Source organism: Nerophis lumbriciformis, linkage group LG15 (assembly GCF_033978685.3).
Source record: "Nerophis lumbriciformis linkage group LG15, RoL_Nlum_v2.1, whole genome shotgun sequence".
NCBI classification, from domain to species: domain Eukaryota; kingdom Metazoa; phylum Chordata; class Actinopteri; order Syngnathiformes; family Syngnathidae; genus Nerophis; species Nerophis lumbriciformis.
In genome coordinates, this window is record NC_084562.2 from 30042946 (window position 1) to 30067500 (window position 24555).

A 24555-nucleotide genomic window follows, 5' to 3' on the forward strand; every position below is an offset into this window, starting at 1 on the left:
GCGGCGCACCACTTCAATTACATCAAAAGGAAACCGTGCAGTTAAATGTTAGCATGCTAACTTTTTAAGCCAATTTCATAGCCAAACACCTCCTTGGTACTTGACAAATGCTAACGGTTATCATGCTAACTTAAATATTCTAACATACAAACATTAGCATGCTAACTTTTTTGTCAAACAACTCAGTCGTGCAACTTGGTTTTCGATACATGCCAACTGTTAGCATGTTAACTTTTTTAGTCTATTTTTTGTCAAACTCAGTCGTATAACTCGGTCTTTGATACATGCTAACTGTTAGCATGCTAACTTTTTTAAACCAACTTTACATACATACGCTTTTTGTCATATACCTTTGTACTTGACACATGCTAACTGTTATCATGCTAACATGAATATTCTAACATATCAATATTAGCATGCTAACTTTTTTAGTCGATTTTTTTGTCAAACAACTCAGTTGTATAACTATGTCTTTGATACATGTCAACTTTTTTACCTAACTTTACATGCATACGCTTTATAATCATATGACTTGGTACAGTCTAACTCTTAACATGCTAACAATAGCATTTAAGTGCATTTCTGCGGTTAGCACATTTTAGCATTCACAGGCAATTCATCCCAAAATGACATACCGTATTTTTTGGAGTATAAGTCGCACCGGCCGACAATGCATAATAAAGAAGGAAAAAACATAAATAAGTCGCACTGGAGTATAATTCGCATTTTTGGGGGAAATGTATTTGATAAAAGCCAACACCAAGAATAGACATTTGAAAGGCAATTTAAAATAAATAAATAAATAGTGAACAACAGGCTGAATAAGTGTACGTTATATGAGGCATAAATAACCAACTGGTATGTTAACGTAACATATTATGGTAAGAGTCATTCAAATAACTATAACATATAGAACATGCTATACGTTTACCAAACAATCTGTCACTCCTAATCGCTAAATCCCATTAAATCTTATACGTCTAGTCTCTTACGTGAATGAGATCAATAATATTATTTGATATTTTACGCTAATGTGTTCATCATTTCACACATAAGTCGTCCTCCTAAGTATAAGTCGCACCCCCGGCCAAACTATGAAAAAAAACTGCAACTTATAGTCCGAAAAATACGGTATTCAAATTTTTAGGAGTAATGTTCCAATCCAGGATGTTTTTATTTTGTCACAGGCCAATAAAAAAACAATATGCAGGCTGCAAGTGGCCCCGGGACGCACTTTGGACACCCATTGGTGTATGGTCCTTTCATAAACACAAGCTGTATCAGTCGGCTTACCTTCTGCTCCACGTCTGCTTTAAAAGCGGCCGATGCCCTGGGAAAGCGCTCGCTCAGCACCGTGTCCCTGCTGTACAGCCTGCTGGAGCCCAGTGAGGACGACGAGGACGGCGTGGCGCTGGAGGCGTACGAGGACTTTGAAGTTGACAGGCAGAAGGGAAGCCTGCGAGACCTGGAGTCCATCCTGGCACTCTATTGTGACCAGAACACGAGGAATGCTGTGGCTGATGAAGAGTCAAGGCGGGGCATTAGACAACCTGTTTGGCTTCACAAAAGGGTTCGCGTCACAAAGTCATGTGGGAAAGCACCCAAAACAAAAAGACTGAACACATCCTTTTCTTCCAGGAGTGCAGTGTTGTTTTCTATAACTGTCATCCTTAGTTTTTTTTAGCCTAAATGCGTATGTTCAGTGGATCTTCACAAAGCACGCAGACTGCTGCGACCACATTTATGAAAGACTTGTAGTAAGCAAAGCAAGAAGTTTTTGTCTCTTACAGTCTTTCTGCCTCACATGACGAGTTAGAAGTGAGCTGTCTGTGCCTGTTGGGCAATCATGCAGCGGTGTGGCGTTACAGATCAGGCGCTCGTGCGTCAACAAATGCAGAGACTTCCTGGACTGGGTAGCAGCCTATCTTTGGGACGCTGAACTCAGTCACACGAATATGAGACTTGAAGTAAAAAAGGCAGAAACGGATACGAAGCACTCTGAACCGACGTTGCTTTTAGTGTGCGATGAAGCTAGAGTGCTGGTAAAAAAATGTGTTAGCCGTTAGATGTTAGGTATAGACTCTAGATGGAGCACTTGGTGGTCACAAATATTCAGCGAATAGACCAGTGGTTCTTAACCTTGTTGGAGGTACCGAACCCCACCAGTTTCATATGCGCATTCACCAAACCCTTCTTTAGTTCAAAGTAAAAATAAATAAACATTTCACATTCAAGACAAAGTTATGTTTTTGGTAACACTTTAGTATGGGGAACATATTCTAAGTAACAAAGACTTAATTTAGAGTTATTTGGTAAGGGTTAGGCTTAGAGGGTTAGGGTTATAATAAGTAGGCATTAATAAGTACTAGTTAAGAGCCAATATGTTACTAATTAGCATGCTAATAAGCAACTAATTAATGGTGAATATGTTCCCCATACTAAACTGTTACCCTGTTTTTTTACTGGTGCACAAGATGAAGCGTACATGAACATCACCTTGTTCAAAGAACAAAACCAACACAGTGCATGAACTCTCAACAAATTACACACCTGCAAACCAGTCTGACTTCTGCTGTTGCCGTATCCGTAATACGCCGATAGGGAGAAGTTTTTATTTACACGATGAGTCGGGTGTGTCTTGACCTCCGCCGAACCCCTGAGCCCGACTCACCGATCGCCTAGGGTTCCATCGAACCCAGGTTAAGAACCACTGGAATAGACTGACCAAAATATGAAGTAGAATCATGTTCCTTAACAGCACTCACAGCTTATTGTGTGTACAAGGAATCCATTAAACTACTTTTACTACGCTGTAGAACTATTACACGTTCCCAGCATGGTGTTATATTGTGATATGAGCAAGATCGGCAGATGCTAATCATGTATTATACTGTACTTTTTTTTTTTACCAATTTATGGTGAGTGTTGCACTCACTCCCTCTGCACTTTGTCTCCTTGAAAGAGTTCAAGTAGCAATGATTGTCACACACACACACTAGGTGTGGCGAAATTATTCTCTACATTTGACCCATCACCATTGATCCCCCCCTGGGAGGTGAGGGGAGCTGTGAGCAGCAGCGGTGGCCGCACCCGGGAGTCATTTTTGGTGATTCAACCCCCAATTCCAAGCCTTGATGCTGAGTGCCAAGCAGGGAGGTAATGGGTCCCATTTTTAATAGTCTTTGGTATGACTCGGCCGGGGTTTGAACTCACAACCTACCGATCTCAGGGCGGACACTCTAACCACTAGGCCACTGAGCAGGTGAAATGGGCAATTTGCAGAAAGAGCGCTCCTCTCCTCTTAATATTTGTACATTTTTTAGATTGCCGTATATAACAACGTTTACATCGCAGACGTCCAATCGTATGCTTCTCGCTTGCATCATCCCAGCATTCTGTTTTGGCAGTGCTGTTTCCACAATCAAAGACTTTCGGCAAATATTTACAGTTAACAGGCTCTATATATATATATATATTTATTTATTTATTTATATATACACACATTTATATACATTACTTAAATCTATTTTTATGTAGAAAAACTCATTTTTAAAAGGTGTGGTGGCTTTTATTTTGCCACGGCTGTGCACCACAATCAATTACAGGTAGGGAAAACCCTGTATTATTACCTTAGGAGTGGTCTTACATGCCAGTGGATGAAAAATAAGTAAGGTATCGGCTTTCGTGATCATCATTTAAAGCCATTGGCTGATAGCATACTCTTTCACGGTATTGACCGATTCTGATTGGCACACTTCTAAAAATATAATTTTTCCCACTTCTAAAAATAAAATGTTTCCCAATATTTTGCAGAATTGTGATCATCATAGGTTATGAAATGTCACACAGTTTTAAAAATACCATTTCGCCGACTGGAATTCTAAAAGCAATTTAAGTGCTCACCTGAACTCAGTCACCAGGATAAAGAAAGAACTTCTTCTGATCCACAATCAGGAACCATGTAATTAACCTGGATCAATGAAGAAAAAAGAGGTTTAAAATCTTAAAAGAGTCTACTTAAGAGGTGGGAGAAATGATGAATTCTCAGATGAAACTCGATTGGAACGTGGGCGATTCATGATTTAATGGACAGATGTCCAAACATCGAATATTTACGTATGATAAATAAAGTAATACACACACTTCTAAAATGCGGCATTAATGCTAATGTTCTCTAAACATTAGTTCTAGTTCGGTTCTAACTAAGAACGGGAGAACCATTAGCTAACATTCTTTTAACGTTATGTGTTAGCTGGGTTTGCGGAGATAGGGTTGTCCCTACACCAATATTTTGGTACCGGTACCAAAATGTATTTTGATACTTTTCAACATAAAAGGACTAAATAATATATAATTATTGCCTTTATTTTAACAGAAACTCTTACGATACAGTAAACGTATGTTTCTTATGTCAATCCCAATTTTTTTTTGGCATTATCATAATGAAGAGGGCGACATCGAGTAGACATTGAGGTTTTAATTTGTGCGATAAATAACCGCAAGAGGCTGAGTTTTTTTTTCCGCCCTCACCGGCATTTGAGTGACAGACATGTTCGCCAATCAGAATTCTTGAGCCGGGCGTTTCTTCTTCGCTTCAAACAAGGAAGAGCTCTCAAGGTGTAGCTAAACATTCTTCACTACACAGCGTAGGAGGATACAATAGCTAACCGCACCCCTGAAAGTAAACAAATGGGTGGATCTATGCAAATATCGACTGTGATTATACCAAGTACAACCGTATAAAGTCGATGTACAATGATTACTTCGATATTTTTAATCTTTTGTAATTTTTTTTATTGTTTATGAAGTCAGGTAATATGTCCCTGGACTCAGGAGAACTTTAAATATGTCCAATGTATGATCCTGTAACTACTTGGTATTGGAGCCATACCCAAATTTGTAGCATCAGTCTGCCATGATTGTGATGCGTTTGTGAAATTAATACGCCTAAAATATGAATATGCCTAAAATGATCAAAATATGTAAATATTACATGTCATTATGAATGTTACTACATTATATACAGTACAGGTCAAAGGTTTGGACACACCTTCTCATTTCAATGAGTTTTCTTTATTTCCATGACTATTTACATTGTAGATTGTCAAATCAAAACTATGAATGAACACATGTGGAGTTATCTACTTAACAAAAAAAGTTGAAATAACTGAAAACATGTTTTATATTCTAGTTTCTTCAAAATAGCCACCCTTTGCTCTGATTACTGCTTTGCACACTCTTGGCTTTCTCTCCATGAGCTTCAAGAGAAATTAAATGTTTTTTACTTCACAAGTGTCATAGTTTTGATGCCATCAGTGATAATCTACAATGTAAATAGTCATGAAAATAAAGAAAACACATTGAATGAGGAGGTGTCCAAACTTTTGGCCTGTACTGTATATACTTACAAAACTTTGAAAGGGGTTTTTGGATGTTTTTAAAATGCTTTATAGACTCTCTTTGGGTCCGTTGTTACCTGACTTTTACCAACATTTATTTACGACTTAGAATGCATAGAAAATAAAACATATGTTCTTGTCTTACGTAAGGATTGTGAATGATTGCAAAAATTCCAAAACAGGTGCAGTACCCATTTAAACCATCCATCAAACCATTCCCAAAAGATCCCTCATCATTTACATGAATAATAGATTGTTTTGACTGGTACTAAGCAATCTGTTGGTGCAGTAATGTCAGCTTCCATTGTCTTCCTGATCACATCCACTTCAGGCAAGTATCAGGTCACGTGACCCAAACAAGGAGGGTCTTTTATGTCCATTTTGCAGGGAAAACTTTTAAAAGCACCACAGTGTTGGCGTTAATGCACTTTTTGTGACTTTTTACGCATTGAAATGCATTTTCGGAAGTCTGCGCGTCCCCGGGACACAGATTTTTTTTTGCCGACCCTGCATTCTCCGTGTCAAAACGGTGTTTTGTTTATATTTGCAGAGTCAAATTTCCGTGCATTGCGTTTTTATTGGTCGACTTCAAAGTAATGAACTTTCCAGTACAATTTCTTAAATTTTGTTACGCCGAAAGTTTTATCGAGCACAAATACTGCACTTCCGGTGTTATTGTTTTCATCATGGTGAGCAATAAACCCAAGAAGTGAAGCTTCAGCAAATGACTCCCTTACAACAATGCAAAGATGTTTTGCACAACATGTAATCGGGCTTAGAAAAAGAACACCTTTATGACCGGGTGATTTTCAAAGATCCAGCCTCACCAGGCACCAAGAAACATCATGTTACACCTTTCCTGCTTGTCGGCTCCCAGACCGTGGTCGAGGAGCACAGGGGAGACGTTCCCTCCAAAACCGATATATAGTCGGGGGTAACACCCTCCACTTTACCCGGCAGTGGGTCCCTACAGTTCCGCTCTTTGGTCGGAATGACGAGGCCGTCGATTTGTTACAACTCTTTATTTATGTTTTCCACAAAAGGACATTCACCTTGCGATTAACACTCCTGAACATGCTAACGCTCCCTCTCCTAACTCGCCCACTCACTTACACACCTCACTCACCCCACATACTGCCATTCTTAAAGGGGAGCACACAGCTTATGGCCATCACCAAGCCAGAGATGACATGCTAGAGTGCTACTCTATTAAATGACATTGAAAGTAACTTGCAAAATTCTAAGTTTGTTGGCATTATTTGCCATGAAAGTGGAGATGTGGCGCTTTTTAAAGGACTGATGATCTACATACAGGTGAGAATATCCATCCATCCATCCATTTTCTACCGCTTATTCCCTTTGGGGTCGCGGGGGGCGCTGGAGCCTATCTCAGCTACAATCGGGCGGAAGGCGGGGTACATCCTGGACAAGTCGCCACCTCATCGCAGGGCCAACACAGATAGACAGACAACATTCACACTCACATCCACACACTAGGGCCTATTTAGTGTTGCCAATCAACTTATACCCAGGTGCATGTCTTTGGAGGTGGGAGGAAGCCGGAGTACCCGGAGGGAACCCACGCAGTCACGGGGAGGACATGCAAACTCCACACAGAAAGATCCCGAGCCCGGGATTGAACCCAAGACTACTCAAGACCTTCGTATTGTGAGGCAGATGCACTAACCCCTCTGCCACCGTGAAGCCAATTACATTTGCCATATATGTGTGTATGTCCTGGCACACCATTATCATCATTTCATGACCCAAGCAAAAACCTTTTTACACTTTTATACTGAAATAAATACACCTACAACTTATCATTATTTTTTTAATGAATGAAGTAGGGCTGGGCGATATGGCCTTTTATTAATATCTCGATATTTTTAGGCCATGTCACGATACACCATATATATCTGGATATTTTGCCTTAGCCTTGAATGAACACTTGATGCATATAATGACAGCAGTATGATGATTCTATGTGTCTACATTAAAACATTCTTCTTCATACTGCATTAATATATGCTACTTTTAAACTTTCATGCAGAGAGGGAAATCACAACTAAGTCAATTTAGCAAAAGTGAATTTATTAAAGAGTTATTAAGCAGTGGCACAAACATTCATGTCATTTCCAAAACAGAAAGTGCAAGATTGTCAGAGACATTTTAAAACAAGCTATTAGTGCACTTTTGTGCATGATGTCACTAAGATGACATATCAAAACAACACTCAATTAAAGTGCACTTTTTGTACAGAACGCCACTACAATAGTTTAAAACAAATAAAGTGCACTTTTGTGCATGATGTCACACAAGATATTTCAATAAGTGTCAAATAAAAATGAGCTGCATAATAGGAAATCAAATAGTGTATGTCCTTCACTATGTGGTAGGTTCCTGCGAACGTTATCTACTTCTGTTGTTGACTATTTTTTTTCATACGGTGTTGATCTGGAAATGGTTGCTTCTGCATTTTGTGGGTGTGGCACCGAACGGAGATGTTGACATGCAGAGTTTCAAGCACTCTTCATTCTCTAGCGGGTGACTTTTCAAATAATGCTACAAATTAGCAGTGCTGCTACTTTTTGTAGCAACGCTTTTGCCGCATACTTGACATATTACTTGAAGCCAAACCACCGCCAGACGATGGACCCCCTGCTGTTTTTCTTGGCAATTAATTCTTCCTTCATTTGTTACCAGATTCGCATCTTCTTTCTCTCGTATTACCACTCGCACTGCTAGCATCACACCTAACTTTACCCATGCCGTTACCTGTCTGCTCCGCGAGGGCGTATGACGTTGCAAGCGTGACAGTATGTGACGTATGTAACAAAGTGCGCTTGTTTTATATCTCTGTGAGAGGCAGAGACAAGAAAGAGTGAAAAACGCCTGTAGTGTAATGCCCGCATCTAAAAGCAACAGCGTGAGAACGTATACTCCAATATCACCATACAGTCATTTTCTATATCGCACAGAGACAAACCCGCGATTAGGGATGATGTTCGAAAACCGGTTCTCCAGATTGTTCGATAAGAAAAGAACCAATTCGATAGATTCTAATCCCTTTTTGAGAAACGGTTCCCGTTATCGAAGCCACTATAGTAAAGAAACAGATTTGGTTCTTTATTCGAATCCCTGGGAACAAATCCCGTGTCACAGGAAATGTCCTGTGGCACATCACAGGAAATTACGTAGCTCAGTCATTCGGCAGCAGATACAGAAGCAGCAACAACAATGGACCGGGAAAAACGCTCCAAGGTATGGCTTCACTTTACTAAGAAATACAACAAGGAAACGGCCATCTGCACTTATTGCCAGGCTTTGCTTTCCTGTAAGGGGAGCAGTACAACAAAAATGTTGAAACATGTTCAGGCCGTACATAACCTGAAGGTTAGAGAAAGGTGTCGTGGAGAAGCAGCTACAGAGATGACAAAACACGCCCCTCTTCCTCTGCTTCAACCTGCAGTCCCAGTGATAGTGCCGGTGAGTACCGTAACTAACGTTAACTGTTGCCACTTCATTTCCATATCTACTCACTTGTAGCCTTTAGGCCTAACTAACGTTACCTCTTATGTCAACCAGGACAGCAGTAATGTTAGCTAGACTAACGTTACCTAAGCATAGTCAGTGGCTAACGGTAACGTTAACGTTAGCCTTTTTGTATGTGTCTGATAACGTTAACGTTATCTTGTAGCCTACACCACTCCAGAGTTTGCAGGTCTGTCTAATAAATAATACAAATGAATGCAGGATGTTCCCTGCATGTATTTTTCTTAGGTGGCCCAATTAAAGGGGCACTAACAGTCAATATTTATTTATTTTATTTTTTTCTTAAAAAATGTAATTGAAGGCTGCCAAAAGTGAGTTTTTGTTAAACCAAGTATTGTGTTTTTTTCCATATTCAACAACCTATCTGAATCAATAAGGAATCGGTTCGATAATGGCATCGAAATCGATAATTTCTTAAACATCATCCCTACCCGCGATATATCCAGTATATTCCATATATCGCCCAGCCCTATAATGAAGTAACGTTTATGACAACCTTTATCCAAAACACAATATAGAATGTGAGATACAACAGGATAATGCGTCATTTGTTTTCAAAGCGCTTACAAAAAAGTGGGACCCCAAAAATGTACTGTGGAACCCCATTTTTATGACTTGATGGGGTCCCTGGGACCCCATTTGGAACATTCCTAGCGCCAACACTGAAGAGCCCTGCCTTGCAGCTGTCAAGAATCCTTTGACGCTCTTTGATGACTGTGAGATGCAAGCTCAGCAGACGTCAGGAAGATCCTACTGGGTCAGCTGGACTACTTTTCCTTTCAACGCTTGATTTCTATTTGACATGCCAGCCCTGACTGCGATTACAGCCAGGGGCAGTAATATTCCCCACTGCATTGTGCATAAAATAAAGACGTCCATGTTTTTTATTGGGCCCTCGAACATAGACATGTTCTAAGGGTACGCAGCATGCAGCGCTACTGCCTACTGCCGCTGACGAGACGCGAGCCCGCCATCTTGGAGTGGTGATCCGCTCTACTCAGTGCAATTCATTAGGCAGGAGCAGTGAACTGTCCGCGCATTTAATTCATCTTACCTCACTGAATACCACTGATTTTCACCCCCTTTTTTGTCATATGTGTAGCTATGATAAAGGACACATGTTTTATTAGTCACAGTTTGCTTAACAGTAATAGAATATTCTTATATGCTATAAGTGATCAGACGTCCCAGATCAAAACTGGGAATATAATCCCAGAGAAGGGGGAAAAAAAACGGTCAGCTATTTTTAAATTGAAGAAACAATATGATTAGTTTATATATACATGCGTATATCGTACTAAACAATGCATGAATACATTAGATATCTATATATCTATAGACTGTATCTCTGTTGCTGCAGCAGCCGAGAGTTTATTCTGTCTTGACACTTTGTATTGATATTTTCTATTACATTCTTCCCTTAAATGATCATGTTTACAGTGATTGTTTTATATGTATCTTTTATGTATGTCGCTTTGGATAAAAGCGTCTGCCAAATATTTAAACATAAACATATATAAACACCTGAAAGTCTTTATATCAGCTAAAACCACCAATCTGTTTCACTGGATTCAGAATAAAACCAAATTCTGTCTTACCCAACAATGTTAGTATTTGAATATTGTTACTTGAAGACTTATTCCTGGTTACAATTATACTGTCAAGAAAGTATTGTCTTATACTTTGCCTAAAATGAGAATGCATCATAATCAGTGGCGGCTGGTGAATTTTGTTTTAGGTGTCACAATCATTTATTTCAACTTTATGTTATTCAAGTATGACATTTTTAAATGTAATTAATTTAATTGACCAGCAATTCTATTATGGTCATACTCTTGTTTGCTAGCAGCTAGGATTTCAGTACTATTGAAGATCTTTGCTCCTTCTCAACTCTGTGCTAATATTCTTTTCACAAAATACAACCAATAGTACGTGAATGTTATATCTTACTTGTGAAAAGTAATCCCCCCGATTCCTTTTTTCAACAGTCCGCTCATTTGAGCAGGAAAACGCTGAACACCATCTTTGTTTTCTACCTGTCAACTGTCAGTTTAGCATCTTTGTTTTCTACCTGTCAACTGTCAGTTTAGCATCTTTGTTTTCTACCTGTCAACTGTCAGTTTAGCATCTTTGTTTTCTACCCGTCAACTGTCAGTTTAGCATCTTTGTTTTCTACCCGTCAACTGTCAGTTTAGCATCTTTGTTTTCTACCCGTCAACTGTCAGTTTAGCATCTTTGTTTGCTGCCTGTCAACTGTCAGTTTAGCATCTTTGTTTTCTACCTGTCAACTGTCAGTTTAGCATCTTTGTTTTCTACCTGTCAACTGTCAAGTTTAGCATCTTTGTTTTCTACCCGTCAACTGTCAGTTTAGCATCTTTGTTTTCTACCCGTCAACTGTCAGTTTAGCATATTTGTTTTCTACCTGTCAACTGTCAGTTTAGCATCTTTGTTTTCTACCTGTCAACTGTCAGTTTAGCATCTTTGTTTTCTACCCGTCAACTGTCAGTTTAGCATCTTTGTTTTCTACCCGTCAACTGTCAGTTCAGCATCTTTGTTTTCTACCCGTCAACTGTCTGTTTAGCATCTTTGTTTTCTGCCTGTCAACTCTCAGTTTAGCATCTTTGTTTTCTAACTGTCAATTTAGCATCTTTGTTTTCTAACTGTCAACTGTCAGTTTGGGCTACCATGAATTGATTAACGTGGACACCGACTTAAACAAGTGTGAAGAACTTATTGGGGTGTTACCATTTAGTGGTCAATTGTACGGAATATGTACTGTACTGTGCAATCTACTAATAAAAGTCTCAATCAATCAAAGGCTGCTCGCCGGCTCCTCATCACCACTTCAAGATGGCGGCCCAATTTCTCGCCAATGCTGCGTCTACTTATAAGATGTCTATGCCCTCGAACGTCACGTGACCACAGGCCTTGATACCATCTCGAACGGCCGATATTGCTCGTTAAATGTTATTTATACTTCATTTCTTTGTTATTAACAGCCATATGAGGGAACATGTCATCGAATTGTGCACTTTTACTTTAAGACTGAACTCTTGTTGTTGTTCGGAAACATGAGTTTGTAGTCAAAGCCGTGGTTAGTGATGTTATGTACAGATGCTATCATGTTAGCTTAGCTTGCTAGCTGAGTGCTAAAACGAGGAAGACGCCATTTACAAGGTGATTATTCGTTTATGGCCGCTATTGACAGCTAAAATACACAAGCCTATAGACAAGGTACGGTGTTATTATTAAAGCCTCACCTTGAATGTCAGCCTTGATAAAAAGGGCAGGAGCGGCGACGGCGTCTTTGCTCGCTGGTGGTGTTTTTGTGGGAGAAGTTAGCCCTGCTTTTGTTCTGGTAGGAACGCTCCCAGGAAGTCACGTGGCATTTTATAAATGGCGTCCACTTCCAGTGCTGTTTGTGGGGGAAGTTAGCCCTGCTTTTGTTTTGATGGGACAGCTCCAGGAAGTCACGTGGAATTTTATAAATAGCGTCAACTTCCAACGAACCGTCCAACGACATAATATAAACACACCTTGCAGCCATTAATCATCAGCACAGCCGCTTGTACTCTGACCCATAGACATGTTATAAGTAGACGCAGCATTAGCTGCTGTGACGCGAGAAATTGGGCCGCCATCTTGAAGTGGTGATGAGGAGCCGGCGAACAGCCTAAACTTGACAGTTGACAGGTAGAAAACAAAGATGCTAAACTGACAGTTGATGGTAGAATACAAAGATGCTAAACTGACAGTTGACAGGTAGAAAACAAAGATGCTAAACTGACAGTTGATGGTAGAATACAAAGATGCTAAACTGACAGTTGACAGGTAGAAAACAAAGATGCTAAACTGACAGTTGACAGGTAGAAAACAAAGATGCTAAACTGACAGTTGACAGGTAGAAAACAAAGATGCTAAACTGACAGTTGACAGGTAGAAAACAAAGATGCTAAACTGACAGTTGACAGGTAGAAAACAAAGATGCTAAACTGACAGTTGACAGGTAGAAAACAAAGATGCTAAACTGACAGTTCACAGGTAGAAAACAAAGATGCTAAACTGACAGTTGACAGGTAGAAAACAAAGATGCTAAACTGACAGTTGACAGGTAGAAAACAAAGATGCTAAACTGACAGTTGACAGGTAGAAAACAAAGATGCTAAACTGACAGTTGACAGGTAGAAAACAAAGATGCTAAACTGACAGTTGACAGGTAGAAAACAAAGATGCTAAACTGACAGTTGACAGGTAGAAAACAAAGATGCTAAACTGACAGTTGACAGGTAGAAAACAAAGATGCTAAACTGACAGTTCACAGGTAGAAAACAAAGATGCTAAACTGACAGTTGACAGGTAGAAAACAAAGATGCTAAACTGACAGTTGACAGGTAGAAAACAAAGATGCTAAACTGACAGTTGACAGGTAGAAAACAAAGATGGTGTTCAGCATTTTCCTGCTCAAATGAGCGGACTGTTGAAAATAGGAATCGGGGGATTACTTTTCACAAGTAAGATTCAACATTCACGTACTATTGGTTGTATTTTGTGAAAAGAATATTAGCACAGAGTTGAGAAGGAGCAAAGATCTTCAATAGTACTGAAATCCTAGCCGCTAGCAAACAAGAGTATGACAATAGTAGATTTGCTGGTCAATGAAATTAATTACATTTAAAAATGTCATACTTGAAATAAATGATTGTGACACCACTGATTATGATGCTTTCTCATTTTAGGCAAAGTATAAGACAATACTTTCTCAACAGTATAATTGTAACCAGGAATAAGTCTTCAAGTAACAATATTCAAATACTAACATTGTTGGGTAAGACAGAATTTGGTTTTATTCTGAATCCAGTGAAACAGATTGGTGGTTTTAGCTGATATAAAGACTTTCAGGTGTTTATATATGTTTATGTTTAAATATTTGGCAGACGCTTTTATCCAAAGCGACATACATAAAAGATACATATAAAACAATCAGTGTAAACATGATCATTTAAGGGAAGAATGTATATAATACAAAGTGTCAAGACAGAATAAACTCTGCTGCTGCAGCAACAGATCCATCCATCCATCCATTTTCTACCGCTTATTCCCTTCGGGGTTGCGGGGGGCGCTGGAGCCTATCTCAGTTACAATCGGGCGGAAGGCGGTGTACACCCTGGACAAGTCGCCACCTCATCACAGGGCCAACACAGATAGACAGACAACATTCACACTCACATTCACACACTAGGGCCCATTTAGATACAGTCTATAGATCAGTGATCCTCAACAGGCGGACCGCGGTCCATGTCCGGACCCAGCGACGTGTCCGTCCGGACCCAGCACGAATTATAGTAAAAAATAAAAATAAAAATAAAAGTTTTTATTTTTTATTTTTTTTATTATTATAATTATAATTATTATAAAAAATATAATAATTGTATTCATCTGTGAGTTATCGCTAGCGCAAGTCAACGTTCTTCGTTGTTTTTAGTCAAATATCTCCACGTTTCCTTTACACTTCTCGTGTCTCACTCACTCCGTCCCTCTCTCTCTCTCTCTCTCTCTCGCTCTCTCAGAGAGAGAGAGAGAGAGAGAGCGAGAGAACGCCACTCTGATTGGCTAATTCCGGGGAATGAGTTGTCATCTCGATCACAACGACGCGCTGATAGGCTGTTACCACCTGGGTCATGTGCACAGTGCATGGAACCTTTCGCTGCAGGCACACAGTTGTCTCGTATCGCTACTTCGCTAACTGTTCACTCGTCAGTCACTGAATGTGAATCAAATCACAATGGCATGCTCCAAGTTGGCTCAGGCTGGTAAAAGAAAGGTGGACAGGGAAAACCGACGTTTCAAGGAAGAATGGACAGAGCAATATGTTTTCATCCTACCTACTGCAAGTACCAGACCAATGTGTCTAATATGCAACAGTACTGTTGCTCTGGTGAAAAGTGAAAATCTGAAACGTCACTATCTGAAAGAGCACCGCGAATTTGAAGAGACATTTCCTCATGATTCAGAGCTAAGAAAAAAAGAAATCACGAGGCTGAAAAAGTCATATGAAACATCAAGCAAGATTTTTGTTAAATCTATGACACAACAACAAATAGCAACAGAGCAGTAACGTGCGGTGAGGTTGATGGCTGGTGAGGCACTGACTTCATCACAGTCAGATTTACAAACATATGAACCCTAAAGAGTATCTTATTCACCATTTGATTGGCAGCAGTTAACGGGTTATGTTTAAAAGCTCATACCAGCATTCTTCCCTGCTTGGCACTCAGCATCAAGGCTTGGAATTGGGGGTTAAATCACCAAAAATGATTCCCGGGCGCAGCGCCACTGCTGCCCACTGCTCCCCTCACCTCCCAGGGTGTGATCAAGGGATGGGTCAAATGCAGAGGACACATTTTTTCAAAGTTCTTATTTATTTTTGTTTCAAAGAAAATATTTCATGTATTTTATTGGATATTTATTTTATTTTTGTTAATTTTCAGAAAATGTTAAACTACTTACCTCCTGCTACTATATAAGCTTGACCGATAATAAACGGACCCAGCCTGTTTAAAAAAAAACATTTGTGGACCTTCAAGATTTGTACTTGAGGACCCCTGCTATAGATATATAGATATATAATGTATTCATACATTGTTCATGTAGCATGTATATATAACCTAATCATATTGTTTCTTCAATTTAAAAAAATAACTGACCGTTTTTTCCCCTTCTCTGGGATTATATTCCCAGTTTTGATCTGGGACGTCTGGTCACTTATAGCAATAAGAATATTCTATTACTGTTAAGCAAACTATGAATAATAAAACATGTGTCCTTTATCATAGCTACACGTATGACAAAAAAGGGGGTGAAAATCAGTGGTATTCAGTGAGGTAAGATGAATTAAATGTTCATTGCTCCTGCCTAATGAATTGCACTGAGTGGAGCGGATCACCACTCCAAGATGGCGGCCCCGCGTCTCGTCAGCGCCAGTAGGCAGTAGCGCTCCATGCTGCGTACCCTTAGAACATGTCTATGGTCTGACCTGCTTCCAACAATCACATCGCAATTTTCTATGGTTTCACGAAACATGTTTTGGAAGAAAAAAAAATCAACCAAAATACACCCAGGTTAGCGTTTAACACGTTAATCTCCATCAGAATGGGTTGTTCACACGTTAGAAAAAAAGAGCAGCGCCATCTTGTGGCCAACAGTCACGTGATCACAAACATCGATGACCGCAAGTCCAGAGCCGTTGTGGTTTTCCTTCAAAGAGTTCTAGTGGAACGTGTTTATAAACTCAACTAATTCATTGTTATTGTGAGGGATTCAATCGATCCACTTTGATTAGGAAAAAGTTTCGTTTGATTGTTGAGTGTAACTGACTATGTTGTGTCAAAGTGGTCGGAACGTTAAATGGGCGGACATAGTTGCCGCACGGCCGCTGCAGTAAAGCACACATTAGATGTCATGCCCCCCCCCCCCCCCCCCCCCCCACACACAAAGTATTATGCACACATGTAAAAAGTGTATTTGACTGTTAATGTTGTGTATTTACTAGTAATGACTGTTAATGTTGTGTATTTAAATAAGCAACTTTGCCACAAGAGGGCAGCACATCTTTTACACGCCCACTGAGCTGAAGTCTCTTCGCTGGGATGAACCAAAGTTTAGTTGACTTAGTTGATTTTTTTCACAACATTTTGCTGCATTTGCTTCCTAAAGGAGGGATAATGATGATGTCATCACATGCTTCCTAAAGGAGAGATAATGATGATGTCATCACATGCTTCCTAAAGGAGAGATAATGATGATGTCATCACATGCTTCCTAAAGGAGAGATAATGATGATGTCATCACATATGCTTCCTAAAGGAGAGATAATGATGATGTCATCACATGCTTCCTAAAGGAGAGCTAATGATGATGTCATCACATGCTTCCTAGAGGAGAGATAATGATGATGTCATCACATGCTTCCTAAAGGAGAGATAATGATGATGTCATCACATGCTTCCTAAAGGAGAGATAATGATGATGTCATCACATGCTTCCTAAAGGAGAGATAATGATGATGTCATCACATGCTTCCTAAAGGAGAGATAATGATGATGTCATCACATGCTTCCTAAAGGAGAGCTAATGATGATGTCATCACATGCTTCCTAGAGGAGAGATAATGATGATGTCATCACATGCTTCCTAAAGGAGAGATAATGATGATGTCATCACATGCTTCCTAAAGGAGAGATAATGATGATGTCATCACATGCTTCCTAAAGGAGAGATAATGATGATGTCATCACATGCTTCCTAAAGGAGAGATAATGATGATGTCATCACATGCTTCCTAGAGGAGAGATAATGATGATGTCATCACGTGTCAGTGAAGTTGAACATCAGTACTTGGAATGAAGGAGTCTGATTTACTGGAGGCTGTTCTCCTGTTGCTGCTTTATTTTGAAGGAATTATCGCGGGTGTATTTCTGACATGAAGTGACACATTAGATGAGATTAGAACTGAGTCAGCATGATGTAATACAATATTTAATAGCTCTATTTCTTCCACCACTTGGAGAAAGAAAACGATTTCATTGCTTTTATTCCGTTTTATTGACGCAGACGACTTAATTTGCCACTTTAAGGTTTGCCATCATTAAGCGTGTTTTATTTCCGTGACATTTTCCCTTCCAAATATCTTTATTTGACTGATTTAATTTGGCTGACATTCAGACATGCGACAGCTTTTTCAACTTGTGCAAGTTGAACATTTCATAATACGGCCTTTTATTTTCTCATCCTTATAAGGCCAACACTCAAAAATGTGATTGGAAGCCAAAACTAAAGGTTTATTTTGTTGTTATTTCGGTGTCAAACTCGCAACATTGCTAGGCTATAATAGTTAAAAACATGATGTCAATCACACGTAACGACAATAACCAGACACAAACATAAAGAGCAACTTCCTGTAAGCAAGCCGAAGTGTCTCTGACCATCTCAACAGTGTTTAAATACATATTTCATTTTTAGTTTTGACATGAATAACAAGTTAGTCACATGATCAAAACCTCATTTTTAAGTACAAACCCCAAAAGCAGTGAAGTTGTCACGTTGTGTAAATGGTCAATAAAAAGAGAATACAACAAATCCTTTTCAACTTCAATTGAATAGACTGCAAAGACAAGATATTTCATGTTCACACTGAGAAACTTTCTTATTTTTTGCAAATATTAGCTCATTTGGAATTTGATGCCTGCAACATGTTTCAAAAAAGCTGGCACAAGTGGCAAAAAAGACTGATAAAGTTGAAGAATGCTCATCAAAGACTTATTTGGAACATCCCACAGGTGAACAGGCTAATTGGGAACAGGTGGGTGCCATGATTGGGTAATAAAGTAGATTCCATGAAATGCTCAGTCATTCACAAACAAGGACGGGGCGAGGGTCACCACTTTGTCAACAAACGCCTGAGCAAATTGTTTAAGAACAACATTTCTCAACAAGGAATTGAGGGATTTCACCATCTACGCTCCGTAATATCATCAAAAGGTTCAGAGAATGTGGAGAAATCACTGCACGTAAGCCATGATATTACACACCTCGGATCCCTCAGGCTGTACTGCATCAAAAAGCCACATCAATGTGTAAAGGATATCACCACATGGGCTCAGGAACACTTCAGAAAGCCACTGTCAGTAACTACAGTTGGTCGCTACTAGGGATGTCCGATAATGGCTTTTTTGCCGATATCCGATATTCTGATATTGTCCAACTCTTAATTACCGATATCAACCGATACCGATACATACAGTTGTGGAATTAACACATTATTATGCCTAATTTGGACAACCAGGAATGGTGAAGATAAGGTCCTTTTTTAAAAAATTAATAAAATAAAATAAGATAAATAAATTAAAAACATTTTCTTGCAAAAAAAAGAAAGTAAAACAATATAAAAACAGTTACATAGAAACTAGTAATGAATGAAAATGAGTGCAATGAAGTGTTAAAGGTTAGTACTATTAGTGGAGCAATCATGTGTGCTTACGGACTGTATCCCTTGCAGACTGTATTGATATATATTGATATATAATGTAGGAACCACAATATTAATAACAGAAAGAAACAACCCTTTTGTGTGAATGAGTGTAAATGGGGGAGGGAGGTTTTTTGGGTTGGTGTACTAATTGTAAGTGTATCTTGTGTTTTTTATGTTGATTTAATAAAAAATAAACAAACAAAAAAAATCTCTGGTCCATCTCTAGTCGCTACATCTGTAAGTGCATGTTAAAACTCTACTATGCAAAGTGAAAGCCATTTATCAACAACACCCAGAAACGCTTCGCTGGGCCTGAGCTCATCTAAGATGGACTGATGCAAAGTGGAAAAGTGTTCTGTGATCTGACGAGTCCACATTTCAAATTGTTTTTGGAAACTGTGGACGTCGTGTCCTCCGGACCAAAGAGGAAAAGAACCATCCGGATTGTTCTAGGTGCAAAGTGTAAAAGGCAGCATGCGTGATGGTATGGGGGTGTATTAGTGCCCAAGACATGGGTAACTTACACATCTGTGAAGGCACCATTAATGCTGAAAGGTACACACAGGATTTGGAGCAACATATGTTGTTACCATGGACGCCCCTGCTTATTTCAGCAAGACAATGCCAAGCCACGTGTTACAACAGCTTGGCTTCATAGTAAAAGAGTGCGGGTACTAGACTGGCCTGCCTGTAGTCCAGACATTGAGAATGTGTGAAGGCTAAAATAGCAGAAGGAACAACTTAAGCTGTACATCAAGCAAGAATGGGAAAGAATTCCACTTCAAAAATGTGTCTCCTCAGTTCCCAAACCTTTACTGAGTGTTGTTAAAAGGAAAGGCCATGTAACACACTGGTAGAAATGCCTTTTTTGCAATGTGTTGCTGCCATTCAATTCTAAGTTCATGATTATTTGCAAAAAAAAAAAGAAGTTTGTCAGTGTGAACATGAAATATCTTGTCTTTGCAGTCTATTCAATTGAATATAAGTTGAAAAGGATTTGTTGTATTCTCTTTTTATTGACCATTTACACAACCTGACAACTTCACTGCTTTTGGGGTTTGTAATTGAAAGCAGAAGACTGCAGTAAAATAATTGTAAAATAATTGTCTGGCTTGTGATCAGCAAAATCAACCAGTAGAGATTTATATCATTATTATTATTATTATTATTATTATTATTATTATTATTATCATCATCATACAGGGCAGGAATCATGGAGTAACACACACACACACACACACACACACACACACACACACACACACACACACACACAGACACACACACACACACACACACACACACACACACACACACACACACACACACACACACACACACACACACACACACACCACCGCTCTCATGTACGCTCTTTTGCAGCGACCCTCTGGAAACAGTTTTCACGTATTTAAAGTTCCCAGCGCTCCACGCGGTCCAAATGTAATCTTTTTTTATTATTTATTTTTATTGTTAAACAATTCATCAAAGCCACAGAACATACAAGGAAGCTTTTTTCCTGACCAAATTATTAAATTTAATAGATTAATTATTGCAGCTCTCATATTTTATATTATTAAATATGAATGATAATTATAATTCATAAATATTTATCGAATATTAATAATAAAAAGAGCCTATGGACTTTTTTTTTAAGTTTCCTAAAGGCTTTTCTTTTTAAGTAAGCTAATAATTTAGATTTGTTTATACGACACTATTAATAATATACTATTATCCTTGTCCCTTGATAATTAAAATAGATTACGTGACTCGTCTTTAAAAAAAAAAAAAAAAAAAAAATTGGGTTTAGAAAAAATGTTCAATGGTGAAGGAATGAGCTTTAGTACAGATAAATACCCACAATGCACTGGTAACAACGTAAATATTGGTTAATAATTGATGAATACATGATTATAATTGTAGAGTAATAATTGTGTAAAGTTCTTTGTAACCACAGCCTCCAATAATAAACAATGACCGTTCAGAGCTGACGTCATCGTAAAAGAAACAATGGAAGTGGCGACCACTGGGGGGCGCTGTAGTTCACAATGTTTATTGCACATCCTCAGCCCGCAGAACTTACAAATGTCCTCTTTTTGGTTTTGTCTTTGCACAAAGAAGTTGGTTTGTTGCGTCGGAGGAAGACAAGTTGAATTCAAGTGTTGCAAATCATTGATTTGAAAGCCTTTGCATCGCCGCCAATGTTGGATTAGCAACATTTGCATACTTGATGGAGTTCATTAGTCTACCTTCAATCATACTTGACAACTTTTTTGGGGGGGGGAGTATATTTATAGCTAGAATTCACTGAAATTCAAGTATTTCTTTTGTATACAGGTATATAAAAGAAATACTTGAATTTCAGTGTTCATTTATTTCCACACACACACACACACACACAAAGCACTCCTCTACTCATTGTTGTATTTGAAGTGCAATGCTTTGCACAGCCTTTGAAGGAGCATAGGTATGGGCAGCATCTGTGACATTTCATTTGCAGGAAAGGAGTGAGTTTAGGGTTGAATTGTCCATCCTCGTTCTATTCTCTGTCACTATCTTTTTTTGGACATTACTACTTGCTGTAGTTTTGAAGCAATGCATGATGGGAATCGGATGTTGTGTGTCAGTGTATTAACATGCCGGCTGCAATAAACACACGCTGAGAAATAGCTCCGTGCCTGCCTACTTTATGGCTTATAGATAAAGCTATGGATAACGGAGACATATATAATAGTCTCCTTCTTGTTGTGCACTGAGCTCCAAAAGCCGTAGATGTTATAACGCGACTGGGCCGACACGCTGTTTATATGGAGGAAAAGTGGACGTGATGACAGGCTGTCATCATTCAGGATATCAGGAGAAATTTGGGCGAATGGTTGTCCCGGGATATTTTCGGGAGAGGCACTGAAATTCGTGAGTCTCCCGGAAAATTGTGGAGGGTTGACAAGTATGCCTTGAATGAATGTTGACCTTACAACAAGACAGCAGTGACGTCATAGGACTTCATCATCACTCACATCAAATGTTGCATTTAGGACTCTTTTTGCAATTTAGGGAGCCGTTCCCTTCTAAAGACTGGCTCAATGTTATGGTTTGTTTTGTTTTGTTTAATCAAGGAAACAATCACTAGTATCAGTTATAACGTAACAGAATCATTTCATTGACACAAAAATTACTCTATTATTCTGAAATATTGGCTATAACTTTATTTGTTGTTGCATTTTCAATTGTAAACGTTCCATAATACTGTGTCATATTTCCATGCTTTTATTCTGAAATATTGGCTACAATTTTTGTTGTTGTTGCGTTTTTATCGTAAACGTTCCATAAGGCGGTGTCATATTTCCATGCTTTTATTCTGAAATATTGGCTATAATTTTATTTGTTGTTGCGTTTTCATTGTAAACGTTCAATAAGGTGGTGTCATATTTCCATGCTTTTATTCTGAAATATTGGCTGTAATTGTATTTGTTGTTGTATTTTCATTGTAAACGTTCCATGATACTATGTCATATTTCCATGCTTTTATTCTGAAATATTGGCTACAATTTTATTTGTTGTTGCGTTTTCATCGTAAACGTTCCATAAGGCGGTGTCATATTTCCATGCTTTTATTCTGAAATATTGGCTATAATTTTATTTGTTGTTGCGTTTTCATTGTAAACGTTCAATAAGGCGGTGTCATAGTTCCATGCTTTTATTTTTGAAATATTGGCTATTATTGTATTTGTTGTGTTTTCATTGTAAACGTTCCATAAGGCGGTGTCCTAGTTCCATGCTTTTATTCTGAAATATTGGCTATAGTGGTATTTGTTGTTGCGTTTTCATTGTAAACGTTCCATAAGGCGATGTCATAGTTCCATACTTTTATTCTGAAATATTGGCTATAATTTTATTTGTTGTTGCGTTTTCATTGTAAACGTTCCAGAAGGCCGTTCACATTTCCATTCTTTTATTCTGATTTATTGGCTATAATTTCATTTGTTGTTGCATTTTCATTATAAAAGTTCTATAAGGCGATGTCACAGTTCCATGCTTTAATTCTGAAATATTGGCTATAATAGTATTTTTTGTTGCGTCTTAATTGTAAACGTTGAATAAGTTGGTGTCATTTTTCCATGCTTTTATTCTGAAATATTGGCTGTAATTTTATTTGTTGTTGCGTTTTCATTGTAAACGTTCCGTAAGGCGATGTCATAGTTCCATGCTTTTATTCTGAAATATTGGCTATAATTTTATTTGTTGTTGCGTTTTCATTGTAAATGTTCCATAAGGCCGTTCACATTTCCATTCTTTTATTCTGAAATATTGGCTATAATTGTATTTGTTGTTGCATTTTCATAATAAAAGTTCCATAAGGCGATGTCACAGTTCCATGCTTTAATTCTGAAATATTGGCTACAATAGTATTTTTTGTTGCGTTTTCATTGTAAACGTTGAATAAGTTGGTGTCATTTTTCCATGCTTTTATTCTGAAATATTGGGTACAATTTTATTTGTTGTTGCGTTTTCATTGTAAACGTTCCATAAGGTGGTGTCATATTTCCATGCTTTTATTCTGAAATATTGGCTGTAATTTTATTTGTTGTTGCGTTTTCATCATAAACGTTCCATAATGCGGTGTCTTAGTTACATGCTTTTATTCTGAACTATTGATGTCCTCATCATACTTGGTCACATGGACATCTCCTGAAGGCCAGCAGAGCAGAAGGTGAAGGTGAAGGAGAAGCAAAGAGATGTGTGACGGAGACAAAGCAGGAGATAAGCTCTCCTCCTCCAGGATGAGAAGGCAACATTCCTCAGAGCTTCTTCTCATTCAAGCTGCTTGATGTTCCACTCGGAACCTGAGAGGACACGACATGATGCTCCTTCACAAGTGGACACGCCAGCCAGTCCACAAACATCATGTCAGCCTTCTCCTTTTCTTCTCATTGTGTTGGTCTGAGTGGGAGAAGGAAGTGGTGAGGACTGAGCTGCTGCAGCCTGAAGACAGCAAATAACTTGAAGAATGTCCAGCAGTGACTAATCACTCAGGAATGTCCTCACACATTTATGCTTTTCTTCCACAAGACCCTCCTTCCCACGACTCCTTCAGGTCTGGAGAATCTGTTTCCGCTCGCTCCGCCTTCCTCTCCCACGACGCTTATAGAGACTCATGGAGGAACATGGAGGAACATGGAGACACATGGAGGAACATGGAGGAACATAGAGACACATGGAGGAACATGGAGACACATGGAGGAACATGGAGGAACATGGAGGAACATAGAGACACATGGAGGAACATGGAGACACATGGAGACACATGGAGACACATGGAGGAACATGGAGACACATGGAGGAACATGGAGGAACATAGAGACACATGGAGGAACATGGAGGAACATGGAGACACATGGAGGAACATGGAGGAACATGGAGGAACATGGAGACACATGGAGGAACATGGAGACACATGGAGACACATGGAGGAACATGGAGGAACATGGAGGAACATGGAGGAACATGGAGACACATGGAGGAACATGGAGGAACATGGAGACACATGGAGGAACATGGAGGAACATGGAGGAACAT

The 24555-nt window shown here is 38.9% G+C and overlaps 1 protein-coding gene and 1 long non-coding RNA gene across 12 annotated transcripts in view; both read right to left on the reverse strand.

Annotated features, from left to right (window-relative positions):
- Positions 1-12464, reverse strand: part of marchf7 (membrane-associated ring finger (C3HC4) 7) — a 36295-nt gene extending 23831 nt beyond the window's left edge. The window contains exons 1-3 of one of the 10 annotated variants that reach the window (XM_061974578.1): positions 12212-12464; positions 3904-3970; positions 1294-1517 (exon numbers count right to left, since the gene is read on the reverse strand). In XM_061974578.1, coding sequence (XP_061830562.1) covers positions 1294-1476 — 183 coding nt within the window. In that variant the 5' untranslated portion in view covers positions 1477-1517; positions 3904-3970; positions 12212-12464. Of the gene's footprint in view, positions 1-1293; positions 1559-3903; positions 3971-12211 lie in introns of all 10 variants that reach the window. The other 9 variants (XM_061974579.2, XM_072914832.1, XM_061974577.2 and 6 more) reach the window with 9 other exon arrangements.
- An 11051-nt stretch (positions 12465-23515) lies between these two features.
- LOC133615803 (uncharacterized) overlaps positions 23516-24555 on the reverse strand; it is a 28151-nt gene continuing 27111 nt past the window's right edge. Inside the window, exons 4-5 of one of the 2 annotated variants that reach the window (XR_009816769.1) lie at positions 24025-24130; positions 23516-23919 (exon numbers count right to left, since the gene is read on the reverse strand). This is a non-coding gene — a long non-coding RNA (uncharacterized lncRNA). Of the gene's footprint in view, positions 24131-24555 lie in introns of both variants that reach the window. The other variant, XR_009816768.1, reaches the window with a different exon arrangement.